This window comes from Oncorhynchus keta, chromosome 28 (genome assembly GCF_023373465.1).
Source record: "Oncorhynchus keta strain PuntledgeMale-10-30-2019 chromosome 28, Oket_V2, whole genome shotgun sequence".
Lineage (NCBI taxonomy): Eukaryota > Metazoa > Chordata > Actinopteri > Salmoniformes > Salmonidae > Oncorhynchus > Oncorhynchus keta.
The window spans coordinates 79,229,420-79,251,408 of NC_068448.1; the positions used below are offsets into that span (position 1 = coordinate 79,229,420).

The window sequence follows — 21,989 nt, forward strand, 5'->3', positions numbered from 1 at the left end:
GTCCAACACCCAAAGGACATCCAGCCAACGAGACACAACTGTGGACGTATTGGAGACAACATGGGCCAGCATTTAAAAAAAATATTTGACCTTTTTTTAACTTGGCAAGTCAGTTAAAATAATAAATTCTTATTTACAATGACGGCCTACCAGAGAACTTCCTTGTTCAGGGGCAGAATGACCTTGTCAGTCCTGGGATTCTATCCAGCAACCTTTCGGTTACTGGCGCAAAACTAACCCTAACCCCTAGGCTACCTGCCGCCCCACCCCAGCATCCCTGTAGAAGCCATACCCTTACAAATTGAGGCTCTTCTTGGTGCAAATGGGGTGCAATTCAATATTAGGAAGGTTAGAGTTTGAGTTTGAGTTTATTTTTTATTTTTACAGGGACAGTGCACATTAATCAACGTTTCAGTAAAAGTGCCGGTTTTAGCCAGCCTGCTAATTTTCAACCGAAGTCCCTGGGCAGGTTATTAAAAACAATTACAATATAGACAATAGCAACATAGAACAAGCAAGACATAGCAATATAGGACAAGCAAGACGTAGCATACAGACAGAGCAACATAGAACAAAAAGCAGCAAGACAAAATCCATAAAAGCAACAAAGTGTTTCCACACCTCACAAGCTACAGACAACAGACAACATGGAAAGCGGCAACACACAGCTAGGGACCATGTTCACAAGTCTGATTGACCTTTAGCCATGTCTTCATGTTCACAAGTCTGATTGACCTTTAGCCATGTCTTCATGTTCACAAATCTGATTGACCTTTAGCCATGTCTTCATGTTCACAAATCTGATTGACCTTTAGCCATGTCTTCATGTTCACTAGTCTGATTGACCTTTAGCCATGTCTTCATGTTCACTAGTCTGATTGACCTTTAGCCATGTCTTCAAGCATTTTCTGAAAGTGTGATATGTGGTGCAGTTATGTGTGTCGGATGTGTGTATTCCAGACATGGGAAGCTCTCACAGAGAATGCAGATTTACTAAAGGTGCTTTTCCTTAAGGGAACTATACAGTCACCTCTCATGGCAGACCTTGTGGATCTGCTGCCATATGTCTGGGTTTTCTGTTTAACAACAATATTGAGTGGAGGGGGAGCCAGGCCATTAAGGATCTTGAATACAAGACATCAAGTCAACTCAAGAGCTCATGCTTTCTAAGGATGTGACAATGATGATGGCTATTGTGCTTCCTATCAAGCACTTTGAGAGCCTGTTTGTAGACAGACTGAATAGGTTTTAATGTTGTGCAGCAAGCTTGGGCCCAACTAGTCAAGCAGTATGTTAAGTGGAGGAGTATCATAGATTTGAAGTACAGTTTTGCTACCTCTGTAGTCAAACAATTTCGTATAAATCGGAAATTAGCTAGGTTGAATTTAGTTATTTGAATTACCTTTTTCACATGCTTTTTAAAAGAGAGGTTGGAATCAAGTATGATGCCAAGGTACTTAAAATCGGATACCACCTGGAGCTTCTCCCCTGACACATAGACATCTGGCTCAGTAGCATCTGTTGCCCTCTTTGTGAAGAACATGCAAACAGTTTTTTCACATTGAGATGCAAACACGAGTCACTGAGCCACTTTGTAACCTGGACCATTACAGTAGTGAGCCACTTTGTAACCTGGACCATTACAGTAGTGAGTTCTTGTGCAGCTTGTTGTTTGCTCTTTGCATGCACATATATCACTGTATCATCTGCATACATTTGAACTTCAGACCCAGTACAGACAGAAGGCAGATCATTAATGTACAGGCTGAACAGGAGGGGCCCCAGTATTGACCCTTGGGGCACACCCACATCATAGCTACGAGTGGGCGACAGCTCATTGCTCACTCTGACACACTGAGTTCTGCCTTCAAGGTATGATTTCATCCATCTCAAGGCATCAGGGGAAAAGTTGAACTTGGACAATTTTGTGATGAGAATCTCATGGTTAACAGTATCAAAAGCCTTCCTTAGGTCCAGAAACACAGCCCCAACAGCACCCCCTTTGTCCATCTTGGACTTCACATTTTCCAGAAGAAAGCAGTTGGCCGTTTCTGTGGAGTGTTTCGCTCTGAAGCCAAACTGCATGGAGTGTAATATGAAGGGCTGTTGTTGAGGTGGGCAATCAGTTGTTCTGCTACACACTTTTCAACAACCTTTGACACCACAGGTAGTATACTAATGGGCCTGTAGTTACTCACGTCAGCAGGGTCGCCTGATTTAAAGATGGCCGTTATTATGGCCGACTTCCATATCCTTGGAAACACACCGAGACCAATAGATGTGTTGGTGACCTTAGTAATGGGGCCAATGAGTGACTCTTTGTAGTTTTTAAGAAAGGTAGAGTCCATCCCAAACGCATCTTTGGCTTTAGAGTTCTTTAGTGAGCTAATCACCTTGTTCACCTTTGACTCAGAAACTGTTTGGACTGTTTGATTCAAGCTTCAAGTTTCAAGTTTTAATGTCACACATATACACACATATACAGTGGGGCAAAAAAGTATTTAGTCAGCCACCAATGGTGCAAGTTCTCCCACTTATGAAGACGAGAGAGGCCTGTAATTTTCATCATAGGTGACGGAGAAAATGAGAAGACAAAAAACAGAAAATCACATTGTAGGATTTTATATGAATTTATTTGCAAATTATGGTGGAAAATAAGTATTTGGTCAATAACAAAAGTTTCTCAATACTTTATTAAATACCCTTTGTTGGCAATGACAGAGGTCAAACGTTTTCTGTAATTCTTCACAAGGTTTTCACACACTGTTGCTGGTATTTTGGCCCATTCCTCCATGCAGATCTCCTCTAGAGCAGTGATGTTTTGGGGCTGTTGCTGGGCAACACGGACTTTCAATTCCCTCCAAAATCTCACGATACATGGCCCCATTCATTCTTTCATTTACATTTACATTTAAGTCATTTAGCAGACGCTCTTATCCAGAGCGACTTACAAATTGGTGCATACACCTTATGACAACCAGTGGAACAGCCACTTGCATCTAAATCTTGTTGGGGGGTGAGAAGGGGGGTGAGAAGGATTACTTACCCTTACTTACCCTATCCTAGGTATTCCTTGAAGAGGTGGGGTTTCAGGTGTCTCCGGAAGGTGGTGATTGACTCCGCTGTCCTGGCGTCGTGAGGGAGTTTGTTCCACCATTGGGGGCCAGAGCAGCGAACAGTTTTGACTGGGCTGAGCGGGGAACTGTACTTCCTCAGTGGTAGGGAGGCGAGCAGGCCAGAGGTGGATGAACGCAGTGTCCTTGTTTGGGTGTAGGGCCTGATCAGAGCCTGGAGGTACTGAGGTGCCGTTCCCCTCACAGCTCCGTAGGCGAGCACCATGGTCTTGTAGCGGATGCGAGCTTCAACTGGAAGCCAGTGGAGAGAGCGGAGGAGCGGGGTGACGTGAGAGAACTTGGGAAGGTTGAACACCAGACGGGCTGCGGCGTTCTGGATGAGTTGTAGGGGTTTAATGGCACAGGCAGGGAGCCCAGCCAACAGCGAGTTGCAGTAATCAAGACGGGAGATGACAAGTGCCTGGATTAGGACCTGCGCCGCTTCCTGTGTGAGGCAGGGTCGTACTTTGCGGATGTTGTAGAGCATGAACCTACAGGAACGGGACACCGCCTTGATGTTAGTTGAGAACGTCAGGGTGTTGTCCAGGATTTCCTTGTGAGTGTGTTGGAGTTACTGTGTGTGTGTGTGTGTGTGTGTGTGTGTGTGTGTGTGTGTGTGTGTGTGTGTGTGTGTGTGTGTGTGTGTGTGTGTGTGTGTGTGTGTGTGTGTTGGAGTTAAAGTGCGTGTATGTGTGTGTGTTGGAGTTACAGTGTGTGTGTGTGTTGGAGTTACAGTGTGTGTGTGTGTTGGAGTTACAGTGTGTGTGTGTGTGTGTGTGTGTGTGTGTGTGTGTGTGTGTGTGTGTGTGTGTGTGTGTGTGTGTGTGTTGGAGTTAAAGTGTGTGTGTGTGTGTGTTGGAGTTACAGTGTGTGTGTGTGTTGTGTGTGTGTGTGTTGAGTTACAGTGTGTGTGTGTGTGTGTGTGTGTGTGTGTGTGTGTTGTGTGTGTGTGTGTGTGTGTGTGTGTGTGTGTGTGTGTGTGTGTGTGTGTGTGTGTGTGTGTGTGTGTGTGTGTGTGTGTGTGTGTTGGAGTTACAGTGTGTGTGTGTGTGTGTGTGTGTTGGAGTTACAGTGTGTGTGTGTGTTGGAGTTACAGTGTGTGTGTGTGTTGGAGTTACAGTGTGTGTGTGTGTTTACAGAGACAGTGCAAAATACTGAGATAAAAAAGATGCTTGGTTAACTGGTCTGTGTAGCTATTTTGTTCGTTATTTTTCAGTCGTATTTCTTGGGGATAGAAGCTGTTCAAGAGCCTGATGCACCGGTTCCTTTTACCGTGCGACAGCAGAGAAAACAGTATATGGCTCGGGCTGTTGGGGTCTTTTTGGCCATTTTCCGGGCTTTCTTTTCACACCGCCTGGTATAGAGGTCCTGAATGGCAGGGAGCTGGGCTCCAGTGATGTACTGGGCTGTCTATACCACCACCTGGTATAGAGGTACTGAATGGCAGGGAGCTGGGCCCCAGTGATGTACTGGGCTGTCTATACCACCACCTGGTATAGAGGTCCTGGATGGCAGGGAGCTGGGCCCCAGTGATGTACTGGACTGTCTATACCACCACCTGGTATAGAGGTCCTGGATGGCAGGGAGCTGGGCCCCAGTGATGTACTGGACTGTCTATACCACCACCTGGTATAGAGGTCCTGGATGGCAGGGAGCTGGGCCCCAGTGATGTACTGGACTGTCTATACCACCACCTGGTATAGAGGTCCTGGATGGCAGGGAGCTGGGCCCCAGTGATGTACTGGACTGTCTATACCACCACCTGGTATAGAGGTCCTGGATGGCAGGGAGCTGGGCCCCAGTGATGTACTGGACTGTCTATACCACCACCTGGTATAGAGGTCCTGGATGGCAGGGAGCTGGGCTCCAGTGATGTACTGGACTGTCTATACCACCACCTGGTATAGAGGTCCTGGATGGCAGGGAGCTGGGCCCCAGTGATGTACTGGACTGTCTATACCACCACCTGATATAGAGGTCCTGGATGGCAGGGAGCTGGGCTCCAGTGATGTACTGGGCTGTCTATACCACCACCTGGTATAGAGGTACTGAATGGCAGGGAGCTGGGCCCCAGTGATGAACTGGACTGTCTATACCACCACCTGGTATAGAGGTACTGAATGGCAGGGAGCTGGGCCCCAGTGATGAACTGGACTGTCCGCACCACCACCTGATATAGAGGTCCTGAATGGCAGGGACCTGGGTCCCAGTGATGTACTGGGCTGTCCACACCACCACCTGATATAGAGGTAATGAATGGTAGGGAGCTGGGCTCCAGTGATGTACTGGGCTGTCCGCACTACCTTTTCTAAAGGCCATGCGATCGAGGGCGGTGCTATTGCCATACCAAGCAGTGAAACAGCCAGTCAATATTCTCTCAGTGGAATAGCTGTAGAACTTTCAGGATATTTGTATTTGTATATATTACGGATGCCTCCCCTCTTCCTAGGATCGAGCAACATTTAAGGCAGTTTATACTATTTTAAAACATAACAATACATTCACAGATTTCACGACACACTCAGGCCCCCACTCCACCACTACCACATATCTACAGTAGTAAATCCATGTGTATGTATAGTGCCAATGTTTATGTTGCTTCACAGTCCAGCTGTCCCGCTGTTCCATAAGGTGTGTTTTAATCTGTTTTCTTTCATCTAATTTTACTGCTGCATCAGTTACTTGATGTGGAATAGAGTTCCATGTAGTCATGTAGCTCTATGTAGTACTGTGCGCCTCCCATAGTCTGTTCTGTGATCAGGCCGACCACCGTCGTGTCGTCAGCGAACTTGATAATGGTGGAGGAGTCGTGTGCGGCCACACAGTCGTGGGTGAACAGGGAGTACAGGAGGGGACTAAGCACACACCCCTGTGGGACGCCTGTCAGAGCGTTGGAGGGGATGTTGCCTACCCTCACCACCTGGGTTCGGCCGGGTCAGGAAGTCCAGGATCCATTTGCAGAGGGAGGTGTTCAGACCCAGATTCCCAAGCTTGGTGACGAGCTTTTAGGGGGGTAATGTTGTTGAACGCTGAGCTGTAGTCAATGAACCGCATTCTGACGTAGGTTTTCCAAATAAAAACATAGTATTATGATGATATGCACACCGTGCTAGTAGTGACTACTGCGTCCATATCAAGTATTGGGTTGCACAATTCTGGTGACATTCCCAAAATTCCCAGGTTTCCCAAAATCCCGGTTGGTTGATTTCTGGATTTCATACTTTTTCAAGGAATCTTCGAACCGGAAATTCTACAAAACCTTTATGGAAAGTAATTGTTTTCAAATAAAAAAAAACTTGTCAAGCCAGAGATGCGTTTAATATTTTACATTAACATTTACAAGCACAATCAAGAATTGTAACTTGGACTTACCTCAAACAGGTTTACGGACTCCAGAGTCATGTCTGTTTTTACAGAGAGTTGGTGAGATCTTTTTTCGTCATCGTCGATCACGCACTTATAGGAACCGTTCTGAGGTGCCACTTCCTTGGTGAGCTGCATGAGGTCTCACAGTCCAATCACTGAATGGAAGAAGGATAGAGTGATGTCATTAACACACGTGTGCACGCAGGATAACACACACACACACACTCTTCCAGCAAGATTGTCTAGCAGCAGACTCCACAGTACACCTTAAAAGACCACAAATACATACCTAGTCAAAATAGACATTTCCCTCACAAACAAAACATGCAAGTTTTGTTGCCAGTTCTTTATTCTTCCATTTAGTCTCACTATAGAAGGTTAATGGACGGGACTGGGGGTGGGGAGTGGGGGGAGAGGGGGTGAGGGGGAGGTGAGAGGAGGGGAGGGGAGGTGAGGTGAGGAGGGAGAGGGGAGTGGAAGTGAAGGTTGGTGAGGAGGTGAGGAGGAGAGGGGGGGGGGGTGGGGGGTGGGGGGTGGGGAGGAGGTCAGTGGAGGTGAGGAGAGAGGGGAGGTGAGGAGGAGAGGGGGGAGAGAAGGAGGAGGTGAGTGGAGGTGAGGAGAGAGGTCTTGAGTGTAGTCCAATGACCAAGTAACTGTCTGACATTGGTGAAGACTGGGGAGGGAGGGAGGGACTGGGGAGGGAGGGAGGGAGGGAGGGAGAGGGAGGGAGGGAGGGAGGGGGAGGGAGGGGAGGCTGTTGCCTCAGTCCTGGATGGTGGACAGTATATGCACACAAACATAAAACACTGAAAAGGAAAAAGGGAAATGAACTGCATTATCTAGTTTAATTTTCTATCTCCGTCTTTTTTTAACTCTTGCAGGACATTCTCCTTGACGTCTGGTATAGTTCATATTACCAGTAGAAAACAGAAAGAGACAAACGGAAAGGTTTGTTTATCATTGGACAGTGAGGTATTCACAAGGAACCAAACGGAAAGGTTCGTTTATCATTGGACAGTGAGGTATTCACAAGGAACCAAACGGAAAGGTTTGTTTATCATTGGACAGTGAGGTATTCACAAGGAACCAAACGGAAAGGTTCGTTTATCATTGGACAGTGAGGTATTCACAAGGAACCAAACGGAAAGGTTCGTTTATCATTGGACAGTGAGGTATTCACAAGGAACCAAACGGAAAGGTTCGTTTATCATTGGACAGTGAGGTATTCACAAGGAACCAAACGGAAAGGTTTGTTTATCATTGGACAGTGAGGTATTCACAAGGAACCAAACGGAAAGGTTTGTTTATCATTGGACAGTGAGGTATTCACAAGGAACCAAACGGAAAGGTTAGTTTATCATTGGACAGTGAGGTATTCACAAGGAACCAAACGGAAATGCAATTGTATCATTGGACAGTGAGGTATTCACAAGGAACCAAACGGAAGCAAACGTGCCGAATCAGAAGAGAACCCAGCTGAATCTGTCTCGAAGAAACTCTTGTTTTCGTTGAAAAAAACACTTTTCGTTGCACAACGTTGTGTGACAGTTTTGCTACGCTGTGCACTAATGCACATGACCCTGGTGGGTTCCGCTGTGGTCTCAAAGTCTTTCCTCCTGACGTGTTCTAAAAAAACACCACTCCTCTTTCGTTTTCTGTTTGGTGCCTGCAGGAGATGACCTTGGTCTGGGGAAACTCCATCTCTTGACAGCTACTCATGAAGGCTGCTGTTTTTTTTTTTTTTTTTTAAATCTAAGACTATTATGTGTTTTATCATAGTAAAATGTTTAAAAAAGCACCTCAAACAACTATTCAACATCACACGACAATCTCAAATTACATGACACACCCACATTGCATGACACACCCACATTGCATGACAATCCAACATTACATGACACACCCACATTGCATGACAATCCTACATTACATGACACACCCACATTACATGACACACCCACATTACATGACAAACCCACATTACATGACAATCCCACATTACATGACACACCCACATTACATGACACACCCACATTACATGACAATCCCACATTACATGACAAACCCACATTACATGACAAACCCACATTACATGACAAACCCACATTACATGACAATCCTACATTACATGACACACCCACATTACATGACAAACCCACATTACATGACAATCCTACATTACATGACAACCCACATTACATGACAATCCTACATTACATGACACACCCACATTACATGACAATCCTACATTACATGACAATCCTACATTACATGACACACCCACATTACATGACAATCCTACATTACATGACAATCCTACATTACATGACAATCCTACATTACATGACAATCCAACATTAATGACCCACATTACATGACACACCCCATTACATGACAATCCTACATTACATGACACATGACCCACATTACATGACAATCCTACATTAACATGACAATCCTACATTACATGACACACCCACATTACATGACAATCCTACATTACATGACAACCCACATTACATGACAATCCAACATTACATGACACACCCACATTACATGACAATCCTACATTAACATGACAATCCTACATTACATGACAATCCACATTACATGACAATCCTACATTAACATGACAACCCACATTAACATGACAATCCTACATTACATGACAATCCTACATTACATGACAATCCCACATTACATGACAAACCCACATTACATGACAAACCCACATTACATGACAATCCCACATTACATGACAATCCTACATTACATGACAAACCCACATTACATGACACACCCACATTAAACATGACACACCCACATGAACCTTTCTGTGATTATAACCGCCGTATGTACACACAGTGCCTTCGGAAAGTATTCAGACCCCTTGACTTTTTACACATTTTGTTACGTTACAGCCTTATTCTACATTGGATTAAGTAGATTTTTCCCTCATCAATACACACATAATTCCCCATGATAACAAAGCGAGTTTAGACAAAAAGTTTAGACATTTTTGCAAATTTATTACAAATAAAAACAGATTTACCTTATTTACATAAGTATTCAGACCCTTTGCCATGAGACTCGAAATTGAGTTTCGGTGCATCCTGTTTCTATTGATCGTCCTTGAGATGTTTCTACAACTTGATTGGAGTCCACCTGTGGTAAATTTCATTAATTGGACATGATTTGTAAAGGCACACACCTGTCTATATAAGGTCCCACAGTTGACAGTGCATGTCAGAGCAAAAACCAAATCATGAGGTTGAAGGAATTGTCCGTAGAGCTCAGAGACAGGATTGTGTCGAGGCACAGATCTGGGGAAGGGTACCAAAACATTTTTGCAGCATTGAAGGTCCCCAAGAACACAGTGGCCTCCATCATTCTTAAATGGAAGAAGTTTGGAACCACCAAGAAGACTCTTCTTAAAGCTGGCCGACCGGACAAACTGAGTAATCGGGGGAGAAGGGCCTTGGTCAGAGAGGTGACCAAGAACCCAATGGGCACTCTTACAGAGCTATAGAGTTCCTCTGTGGAGATGAGAGAACCTTCCAGAAGGTCTCTGCAGTACTCCACCAATCAGGACTTAGAGTGGCCAAACGGAAGCCACTCCTCAGTAAAAGGCACATGACAGCCCGCTTGGAGTTTGCCAAAATGTTTCTGGCCTGATGAAACCAAGATTGAACTCTTTGGCCTGAATGCCAAGCATCACGTCTGGAGGAAACGTGGCACCATCCCTACGGTGATGCATGGTGGTGGCAGCATCATGCTGTGGGGATGTTTTTCAGTAGCAGGGACTGGGAGACTATTCAGGATCGAGGAAAAGTTGAACGGAGAAAAGTACAGGGAGATTCTTTATGAAAATATGCTCCAGAGTGTTCAGGAACTCAGACTGTCGCAAAGATTCACCTTCCAACAATAAAACGACCCTAAGCACACAGCCCCAAAAAAATGCTAAAACAGTTTTTTTTTGCTATGTCATTATGTTGTATTGTGATGTCATTATGGGGCATTGTGATGTCATTATGGGGTATTGTGATGTTGTGATGTCATTATGGGGTATTGTGATGTTGTGATGTCATTATGGGGCATTGTGATGTCATTATGGGGTATTGTGATGTTGTGATGTCATTATGGGGTATTGTCTGTAGATTGATGAGGGGGAAAAAACAATTTAATACATTTTAGAATACGGCTGCAATGTAACAAAATGTAGAAAAAGTCAAAGGGTCTGAATACTTTCTGAATGCACTTGATCTAGATATATACAGTAAGGCTGTATGGACAGCCTGGGGGGAGTCTACATGTTCTATACTATAGATATATACAGTAAACCTGTATGGACAGCCTGGGGGGAGACTACATGTTCTATACTATAGATATATACAGTAAGGCTGTATGGACAGCCTGGGGGGAGACTACATGTTCTATACTATAGATATATACAGTAAGGCTGTATGGACAGCCTGGGGGGAGTCTACATGTTCTATACTATAGATATATACAGTAAGGCTGTATGGACAGCCTGGGGGGAGTCTACATGTTCTATACTATAGATATATACAGTAAGGCTGTATGGACAGCCTGGGGGGAGACTACATGTTCTATACTATAGATATATACAGTAAGGCTGTATGGACAGCCTGGGGGGAGTCTACATGTTCTATACTATAGATATATACAGTAAGGCTGTATGGACAGCCTGGGGGGAGTCTACATGTTCTATATTCTAGATATATACAGTAAGGCTGTATGGACAGCCTGGGGGGAGTCTACATGTTCTATACTATAGATATATACAGTAAGGCTGTATGGACAGCCTGGGGGGAGACTACATGTTCTATACTATAGATATATACAGTAAGGCTGTATGGACAGCCTGGGGGGAGTCTACATGTTCTATACTATAGATATATACAGTAATGCTGTATGGACAGCCTGGGCTGAGACTAGATGTTCTATACTATAGATATATACAGTAAGGTTGTATGGACAGCCTGGGGGGAGTCTACATGTTCTATACTATAGTCATATACAGTAAGGCTGTCTGGACAGCCTGGGGGGAGACTACATGTTCTATACTATAGATATATACAGTAAGGCTGTATGGACAGCCTGGGGGGAGTCTACATGTTCTATACTATAGTCATATACAGTAAGGCTGTCTGGACAGCCTGGGGGGAGACTACATGTTCTATACTATAGATATATACAGTAAGGCTGTATGGACAGCCTGGGGGGAGTCTACATGTTCTATACTATAGATATATACAGTAATGCTGTATGGACAGCCTGGGCTGAGACTAGATGTTCTATACTATAGATATATACAGTAAGGCTGTATGGACAGCCTGGGGGGAGACTACATGTTCTATACTATAGATATATACAGTAAGGCTGTATGGACAGCCTGGGGGGAGTCTACATGTTCTATACTATAGATATATACAGTAAGGCTGTATGGACAGCCTGGGGGAGACTACATGTTCTATACTATAGATATATACAGTAAGGCTGTATGGACAGCCTGGGGGGAGTCTACATGTTCTATATTCTAGATATATACAGTAAGGCTGTATGGACAGCCTGGGGGGAGTCGACATGTTCTATACTATAGATATATACAGTAAGGCTGTATGGACAGCCTGGGGGGGAGTCGACATGTTCTATACTATAGATATATACAGTAAGGCTGTATGGACAGCCTGGGGGGAGTCGACATGTTCTATACTATAGATATATACAGTAAGGCTGTATGGACAGCCTGGGGGGGGAGTCGACATGTTCTCTAGTGAAGCCATAATGCATACATCAATGGTCCACGTCCCTACGGGCCCTGGTCCAAACTGGAGCACTATGTGAGGAGCAGGGTGCCATTTGGGTCTCCGACAATGTTTTTCACCTGGCAGCTCCATTCATCTCTCGTTGAGAGAGAATGAGGCTTTTCTAAATTGCGATCAATATTCGCCTTGGCCTGTCTCCGTGGCTGAGTTATCCATCCAGCTATGACCACATTGCAACTGGTTATTTACATTGAATACATTGAAAAATATATGCCTATCGTGGCTGTTTTTACCCCTGCCTTGCTCTGAGCTGAAATAACAGTACAGGTTACACCAAGGAATGGTGGTTGGTAGGTGTCAATGTCCTTTCAATTCCAGTCAATTCAGGAAGTACTCTTACCGTAGAAAAAAAAAGGTGGTTCCAGGTAGAACCCTTTTAGGTTCCTGGTAGAACCCTTTTTGGTTCCAGGTAGAACCCTTTTGGTTCCAGGTAGAACACTTTTGGTTCCAGGTTCCAAAAGGGTTCTACCTGGAATCATTTTTACTAAGAGTGTACAGTGCCTGCAGAAAGTATTCATACCCCATTAGCTATTCCACATTTTGTTACAGCCTGAATTCAACGTGGATTCAATAGATTTTACCACATAATGACAAAGTGAAAACATGTTTTTAGAAAAACAAATATCTAATTTACATAAGTATTCATACCCCTTGGTCAATTCTGTGTATAAGCACCTTTGGACACTCAAGATTGTTCACTGCCTTCTTGGTAAGCAACGACAGTGTAGATTTGGCCTTGTGTTTTAGGTTATTGTCCTGCTGAAAGGTGAATTCATCTCCCAGTGTAGATTTGGCCTTGTGTTTTAGGTTATTGTCCTGCTGAAAGGTGAATTCATCTCCCAGTGTAGATTTGGCCTTGTGTTTTAGGTTATTGTCCTGCTGAAAGGTGAATTCATCTCCCAGTGTAGATTTGGCCTTTTGTTTTAGGTTATTGTCCTGCTGAAAGGTGAATTCATCTCCCAGTGTAGATTTGGCCTTGTGTTTTAGGTTATTGTCCTGTTGAAAGGTGAATTCATCTCCCAGTGTAGATGTGTTCTAGGTTATTGTCCTGTTGAAAGGTGAATTCATTTCCCAGTGTAGATTTGGCCTTGTGTTTTAGGTTATTGTCCTGTTGAAAGGTGAATTCATCTCCCAGTGTAGATTTGGCATTGTGTTTTAGGTTGTTGTCCTGCTGAAAGGTGAATTCATCTCCCAGTGTAGATGTGTTTTAGGTTATTGTCCTGTTGAAAGGTGAATTCATCTCCCAGTGTAGATGTGTTCTAGGTTATTGTCCTGTTGAAAGGTGAATTCATTTCCCAGTGTAGATTTGGCCTTGTGTTTTAGGTTATTGTCCTGTTGAAAGGTGAATTCATCTCCCAGTGTAGATTTGGCATTGTGTTTTAGGTTATTGTCCTGCTGAAAGGTGAATTCATTTCCCGGTGTCTGGTGGAAAGCAGACTGAACCAGGTTTCCCTCAAGTATTGTGCCAGTGCTTAGCTTCATTCCAATTATTTTCTATCATAAAAACTCCCCATTCCTTAACGATTACAAGCATACCCATAACATGATGCAGCCACCACTCTGCTTGAAAATATGGATAGTACATTTACATTACATTTAAGTCATTTAGCAGACGCTCTTACAAATTGGTGCATTCACCTTATGACATCCAGTGGAACAGCCACTTTACAATAGTGCATCTAAATCTTTTAGGGGGGGGGGGTGAGAAGGATTACTTATCCTATCCTAGGTATTCCATAGTAGTACTCAATAATGTGTTGTATTGAATTGGCCCCAAGCAGAACACTTTGTATTCAGGTGAATTGCTTTGCCACATGTTTTTGCAGTATTACTTTACTGTCTTATTGCAAACAGGATGAATGTTTTGGAATATTTTTATATTCTGTACAGACTTCCTTCTTTCCACTCTGTCATTTAAGTTAGTATTGTGGAGACACTACAATGTTGTTGATCCATCCTCAGTTGTCTCCTATCACAGCCATTAAACTCTGTAGCTGTGTTAATGTAACTGTGTTAAAGTCACCATGTGCGTCATGGTGAAATCCCTGAGCAGTTTCTTTCCTCTCCGGCAACTGATTTAGGATGGACGCCTGTATCTTTATAGCGACTGGTTGTATTGATACACAAAGTGGAATGATTAAAGAGAGATTTAATGCATTTACATTTGTATCCATCTACTAATAGGTGCCTTAGTTTGCGAGGCATTGGTAGACCGCCCTGGTTGTTGCAGTTGAATCTGTGTTTGAAATGTATTGCTGAAGGGACCATGCAGGTGTGTGGGGTACAGAGATGAGGTAGTCATTCAAAAAAATATTGTGTTAATTAAAAAGCTTTATTGCACACTGAGTGAGTCCATGCAACTTACTATGTGACTTGTTAAGCACATTTTTAATCCTAAACTTTTTTTTAGTAACAAATGGGTTGAACACTTATTAACTCAAAACATTTACAGTTTTTTTTTCGATTGCTAAACGACAGTGGACACAACTGGAGTCACATGTGCAAAACTCTAACTACAGTCTGCACAGCAGCAGTTCATGTGGACCAAACTCTAGTTGATTTTTCATTGCTTGAACACAGTTTTCAAAACTCTACACATTTATCCCATGACTTTAACCACAACCTGCACAACACTGTGGATTTACAGCACTTTGTTCAAATGCTAACACACTGCTGTCAAAACTGTGAACCACACATTCAAAACGGAATAGATTTCAGCCTTGTGCCTTTCAAACACTGCTGATTGCAATTTCAGCTGAAAGGCTAAGCAGGTGTCTTGTTTTAGACTTGTTAGTGAAACACACACATATTACAGTATATATAGGTAGAGCTCAGAAAGACTCATTTTAGAAATGGAACAAGGAAGATGGGTTCGTGGAGGGAGAAGGGTGGCAGGGAGAGGGCGGATGCGTGGAGGAAGACAAAAGAAGACAAAGAGCTGTTATTTCAGATGAAATAAGGGCTACACTTATAGACCATGTCGTGAACCATGGTCTCTCATTGAGAGAGGCAGGGTTGAGGGTGCAACCCAATCTGGAAAGATCCACAGTGGCATCTGTAATGCGAATTTTCCATCATGCAAACAGGTGAGAGTTACATCCTTACAGTAAATGAAAACATTACAGGAATCTATTTTGTATTGCAATTATAGAATATTTACACAGATATATATTACAGTAAGTTTGACTGTAAAATATATTTTTACAACAGGACCCAAAGGCTGCCCTAATTCTGTCAGCACAACAACTATTGCTCGAGTCCTAAAGAAACACCAAGTTACAACTATACACTGTACCGTTCGAGAGAAACAGTGAACGGGTAAAAGAGCAAAGATACCAATATGTCCAGGTAAGACGTACACAGCTATACAAAATATTTACAGTAAAAAAAACACTAGCATTTCTACAGTAAAACTGTGCACTTACTGTTTTTCAGAGAGTAACGGAGGTGGAAGCACTGGAAAGACCACATTCATTTGTATTTATCGATGAAGCTGGATTTAACCTTGCCAAAACACGGCGCAGAGGAAGGAATGTTATAGGTCAAAGGGCGACTGTGGAGGTTCCAGGCCAAAGGGGGGGAAATATCACCATGTGTGCTGCAATGGCCAATGATGGTTTGCTTCTCAACACACCACTCATTGGCCCATACAACACAGAAAGGCTTATCGCTTTCCCAGAACAGCTCTATGCTCAGCTAGTGCCAGCAGAACAGGGGGAGCCAGTAAGAAACCCCCAAGTTTTTTGTCATAGTTTGCAATAACGTTGCTTTTCACCACTCTGCAGCTGTCACAGATTGGTTTGCAGCACATCACAGATTTATGCTTTTGTACCTGCCTGCATATTCACCCTTCCTCAACCCAATAGAGGAGTTTTTCTGCCTGCATATTCACCCTTCCTCAACCCAATAGAGGAGTTTTTCTGCCTGCATATTCACCCTTCCTCAACCCAATAGAGGAGTTTTTCTGCCTGCATATTCACCCTTCCTCAACCCAATAGAGGAGTTTTTCTGCCTGCATATTCACCCTTCCTCAACCCAATAGAGGAGTTTTTCTGACTGCATATTCACCCTTCCTCAACCCAATAGAGGAGTTTTTCTGCCTGCATATTCACCCTTCCTCAACCCAATAGAGGAGTTTTTCTGACTGCATATTCACCCTTCCTCAACCCAATAGAGGAGTTTTTCTGACTGCATATTCACCCTTCCTCAACCCAATAGAGGAGTTTTTCTGACTGCATATTCACCCTTCCTCAACCCAATAGAGGAGTTTTTCTGACTGAACCCTTCCTCAACCATTCCTCAACCCAATAGAGGAGTTTTTCTGACTGCATAGGACTCAACCAGGGCCTGGATATTCACCCTTCCTCAACCCAATAGAGGAGTTTTTCCCTGCATATTCACCCTTCCTCAACCCAATAGAGGAGTTTTTCACTGCATATTCACCCTTCCTCAACCCAATAGAGGAGTTTTTCTGCCTGCATATTCACCCTTCCTCAACCCAATAGAGGAGTTTTTCTGACTGCATATTCACCCTTCCTCAACCCAATAGAGGAGTTTTTCTGACTGCATATTCACCCTTCCTCAACCCAATAGAGGAGTTTTTCTGACTGCATATTCACCCTTCCTCAACCCAATAGAGGAGTTTTTCTGCCTGCATATTCACCCTTCCTCAACCCAATAGAGGAGTTTTTCTGACTGCATATTCACCCTTCCTCAACCCAATAGAAGTTTTTCTGACTGCTATATTTTCCTCAACCCAATAAAGGAGTTTTTCTGACTGCATATTCACCCTTCCTCAACCCAAAAAGTTTTTCTGACTGCATATTCACCCTTCCTCAACCCAAAGAAGTTTTTCACTATATTCACCCTTCCTCAACCCAAAAATATTTCTCTGCCTGGAGGTGGAAAGTGTTTGGTCTCCAAAGATGTCCAAAGTTAGTATTTTTGTACATGCCGGATTGAGGACAGAGACCAGAGGACTGCCAGGGATGGATAAGGCACTCCAGAAGGTTCTTCCCCAGGTGCATGGCAAGAGAAAACATTAGATGTGATGTTGAAGAAAACCTGTGGCCTGATGCTAGAGAGAGGCAGGATTAGCCCCTCAATTATTTGTTGGAATTACAGTATGTACTTTTAGTTTCTACTTTAGTCATTACTGTAATTTGCAGGTGATGTGAGACTGTTTAGCAAACTGACTAATTTCCATTTACCTTAAAGAATTGTTATGTTATAAAACTGTTAATAAATCATGTGAAAGAATGTCACTTTTCTTTGAAGAAAATATTACTTTGTATGAAGTCACTGAAATTGTTCAAACTGTAAAGATGAAAAGTTAGTATTTTCTGTATTGGTGTTTGATGCTAGTGTTTTAGCTCAGTGTGTTCTGAGTGACAGACTGTGTTATCTCAGTGAGGGTTGTGCATAGTGTTTGGCTGCACTGAGCGTGTTTTGAGCCATGTGTTAAGAGTTGTGTTGACTGTAGTTGAGTTTTGCAGGTGATGTGAACTGTTTAGCTCAGGTGACTGTTGGTAGTGCAGACTGTAGTTAGAGTTTTGCACATGTGACTCCAGTTGTGCCCACTGTCGTTTAGCAATCGAAAAAAACTGTAAGATTTTCATAGTTTAAAAAAATATATAAAAAGCATGTAAAAATATTGCTAGATGATTCCACTTTGACGTTATGTGGTATCGTGTGACAAAACAAAGTGCAATCTAATCCATTTTAAATTCAGACTGTGACAAAATGTGGGAAAAAAATCTAAATCATGTTTGAGGCACTCTGGATGCAATGTTCTTTACACAACTGTTCAAACTAGATGATAGTGGACACTGTGGACACTGTGGACACTGTGGACACTGTGGACACTGTGGACAAACTAGATGATAGTGGACACTGTGGACACTGTGGACACTGTGGACAAACTAGATGATAGTGGACACTGTGGACACTGTGGACACTGTGGACAAACTAGATGATAGTGGACACTGTGGACACTGTGGACAAACTAGATGATAGTGGACACTGTGGACACTGTGGACAAACTAGATGATAGTGGACACTGTGGACACTGTGGACAAACTAGATGATAGTGGACACTGTGGACAAAAGGGGGAAAACATTGAAATAATACATTTAAAGAAAACATTTAAAGAATACATTTAAAGAATACATTTAAAGAAAACATTTAATGAAAACATTAAAAGAAAACATTAAAATAAAACATTAAATGAAAACATTAAAAGAAAACATTTAACGGGGTACGAATACTTTCTGAAGGCCCTTCACCATTGATCTGTACATAACATCTCCATTCTTATGTATTTTAATTTGTTTACGATTTAATTGTTATTATAATTTTAAACTCTACATCGTTGGGAAAGGCGCGCAATCAAAGCATTTCATGGAAAGTTCTACACCAGTTGTATTCGGCGCGTGTGACAAAATAACATTTGATTTGATTCTATTTATTTTGATTATTTTCAATTTTCGTTCCCAAATGGCACCCTATTATTTGATTTTTTTATAGTGCACTACTTTTGCCAAGCGCCCTATGGACCCAGGTCAAAAGTAGTGTACTATAAAGGGATTAGGGGGCCATTTGGGATGGACACAGAGACTTGGGAAGCTTGTATCTGTAGATATCGGTTTCATTAATTAACCGGGTGATCTTTCTCCTGTTTGCTGGGAACAAAGAAATCCAGGAAATGACATTAAACCACAGTCAACATGGTGAACGGTTGCCAAGCGATGGAGGAGTAGTTGCTTGATATACAGTATATATGTCTATTGTATATAGTTACTGTTTATATACTCACTGCAAAGGACATGACAGTCCTCCCCCACCCCAATGCAATATGTTGCTTTAATTGTGTAGTGTGTGTGTGTGTGTGTGTGTGTGTGTGTGTGTGTGTGTGTGTGTGTGTGTGTGTGTGTGTGTGTGTGTGTGTGTGTGTGTGTGTGTGTGTGTGTGTGTGTGTGAGAGAGGATGTTTAGCTGTCTAGCTTGTTATACTATCCTGATAACTATCAATTAGCCAATGGTGTCAGCATGCTAACGTCTCAGAGAAATAATTGTGCTTCATGACTTCAAAATATTATATATAATATATTAAGTGGTCTCGAGAAGGTCCCCATTACACAGTGATATAAAACATGTAATGCAATCGCACCTCAGTCACTCTGCCTTTCCTGACCACAGATCTTAAATCTAGATGAGATGTTAAACAGACACACACCTCAGTCACTCTGCCTTTCCTGACCACAGATCTTAAATCTAGATGAGATGTTAAACAGACACACACCTCAGTCACTCTGCCTTTCCTGACCACAGATCTTAAATCTAGATGAGATGTTAAACAGACACACACCTCAGTCACTCTGCCTTTCCTGACCACAGATCTTAAATCTAGATGAGATGTTAAACAGACACACACCTCAGTCACTCTGCCTTTCCTGACCACAGATCTTAAATCTAGATGAGATGTTAAACAGACACACACCTCAGTCACTCTGCCTTTCCTGACCACAGATCTTAAATCTAGATGAGATGTTAAACAGACACACACTTTAGGAAGATACGGCGTAGTGGTAAGTAAAAGCATGTAGAACGGGTCAGGATTCTTGAAAGGCGGGATAACTGTATTTCTACAGTTGAAAGGAAAGAAAACATTGATTTTAACGGGACTTTCATAATTAGAAAGATTTGCTTTTGGAATTTTCCAAATATTCGGCTCTGTGCCAGGAAATGCCCTTGTTCGGAGGAAAAGGATCCCAATTCCAAACTCTCTCGCTTAAAAAACGTTTTGATTCAAATTCCACAAACTCTGTATGAACTTAACCAGGAATGATTTAAAGCAACGGAGAAAAAACTAAATTGGTAATTTGTAATTTGTAATACCACTAATTAATAATTAATTAATTAAAGTAAAAGTTTAAAAGTAAAAATGTAAGTAATTTGTGTACCACTTCTATAAAGAAGAACATTTTGTATTTTTGTCCACTGAGTAAAACATTAACTCCATCAGAACACTGAAAAATCTGATCGAATGTTTTTTTTATATTTTTATTTTTCATTAATAATTTTCTTTTGTATTGAACAGTCTGTTTTTCTAGAAACTCTTTTTATCGGATCGTCCATCTGTCGATTCTCTCTTCACAGTAACATTTCAACTAACAATCTACTAACCCCAACATGAACTATAACCCCGACCCTCTTTCTAAACCCAACCTTGGCAAGCAGATAGTTTGATGATAGTACGACCATCTGGAGAGAATCTACAGATGCAACATCCGGACTGTACAAATAAAGTGTGATCGTATTTGTTTGTCAAGGCTCAGGTCAAATGTTTTATATCACTGTTCTACAACATGCAGAATGCATAAACTATTGACATATTTCCTGTGACCAAAGCGCTAATGTTTGTTTTAGAAATTTTGTTTTATGTTCTGAATCTAGAAAAACATGCCAATAAAATTAACCCTGGAGCACTATATAGTACTATAAAATTAAACAAAAATACGTTTGGAGATTTTGTATTAAATAAATAAATAAATGTTAGAATTAAACAATCAGAGCCTTCAATAAACAATTGTTGGACAATAAACATGAAAAATGAAATGCCTTTTATGGTCGTTCTAGATTCATGAAATCAAAAGCCTCTTTCCCACAACCCTGTTTCTGTTATTACGACATAGGAAGGAAAAGAGAAAGCTGAAAAGGCCATAGAAAGAGAGGGACTTTACATACCTCTTTAGTGGTCAGGCTGGTTGTTTGGTTGGCTGGTTGGATGCTGACTGCCTCTGAGTAGAGCAGACTGCTGTGGTCTCCCAGTACGGGGCAAGTCATGGTTTATGTACTGTAGTTGTCACAGTTCAGTGACATCCCATTCAGACCTGGGTTCAAACAGTATGTGAAACCTTTCAAACACTTTTAGCGTTTGTACTAGTCTGTCTGGAGTGCCAGACGGACGGGGTTGGCACTCCGTGTGACTATTCTACTGGTTACATTGTGTCAGGCTAGCTCAATTAAACCCAGATACAATCATTTAAAATAATTTTGAATAGTATTTGAACCCAGGACTGATCCCATTGCTCCTAGATGCTCAGAGATACACAGTAGAATGAGTAGAGAAAGACCAAGCTCCCAGATAGTAGGGATGTGAAGCTAATAACCCCTTATTCCCTAGTGCACTACTTTTGATAGGCCTCTGGTTTTGTTACGTCTTTGTTTTAAGTATGGTCAGGGCGTGAGTTATGTTATTTTTTCTATGATTTGGGATTTCTGTGTTTGGCCTGGTGTGGTTCTCAATCAGAGGCAGCTGTCAATCGTTGTCCCTGATTGAGAACCATACTTAGGTAGCCTGGTTTCACTTTTGAGTTGTGGGTGTTTATTTTCTGTTCTGTGTTTGTATTTCACCGTTCAGGACAGTTTTCGTTTCGTTCTCGTATTTTGTTGGTTTTGTTCGAATATTCGTTTTCATTAAAAGAGAATATGAACACTTACCACGCTGCACCTTGGTCCTCCTCTCTCTCTCCCGACGACGAACGTTACACTTACATTCTTTACAATAAATTAGAGTGAAAGTGCCAGGTTTTCACCACTGCTGTTCCTGCTACTGCCCCCACACTCTTTTATCCATTTTGCGGTGCTAGTAAATATTTTG

The 21,989-nt window shown here is 42.4% G+C and overlaps 1 protein-coding gene across 2 annotated transcripts in view; it reads right to left on the reverse strand.

Moving 5' to 3' along the window:
• Positions 1–21,163, reverse strand: part of LOC118376961 (transient receptor potential cation channel subfamily A member 1-like) — a 90,409-nt gene extending 69,246 nt beyond the window's left edge. For both annotated transcript variants that reach the window (XM_052484057.1, XM_052484056.1), the window contains exons 1-2: positions 21,074–21,163; positions 6,486–6,634 (exon numbers count right to left, since the gene is read on the reverse strand). In XM_052484057.1, the coding sequence (XP_052340017.1) occupies positions 6,486–6,614 (129 nt within the window). In that variant the 5' untranslated portion in view covers positions 6,615–6,634; positions 21,074–21,163. The remainder of the gene's footprint in view (positions 1–6,485; positions 6,635–21,073) is intronic.
• Positions 21,164–21,989: the final 826 nt, after the last annotated feature.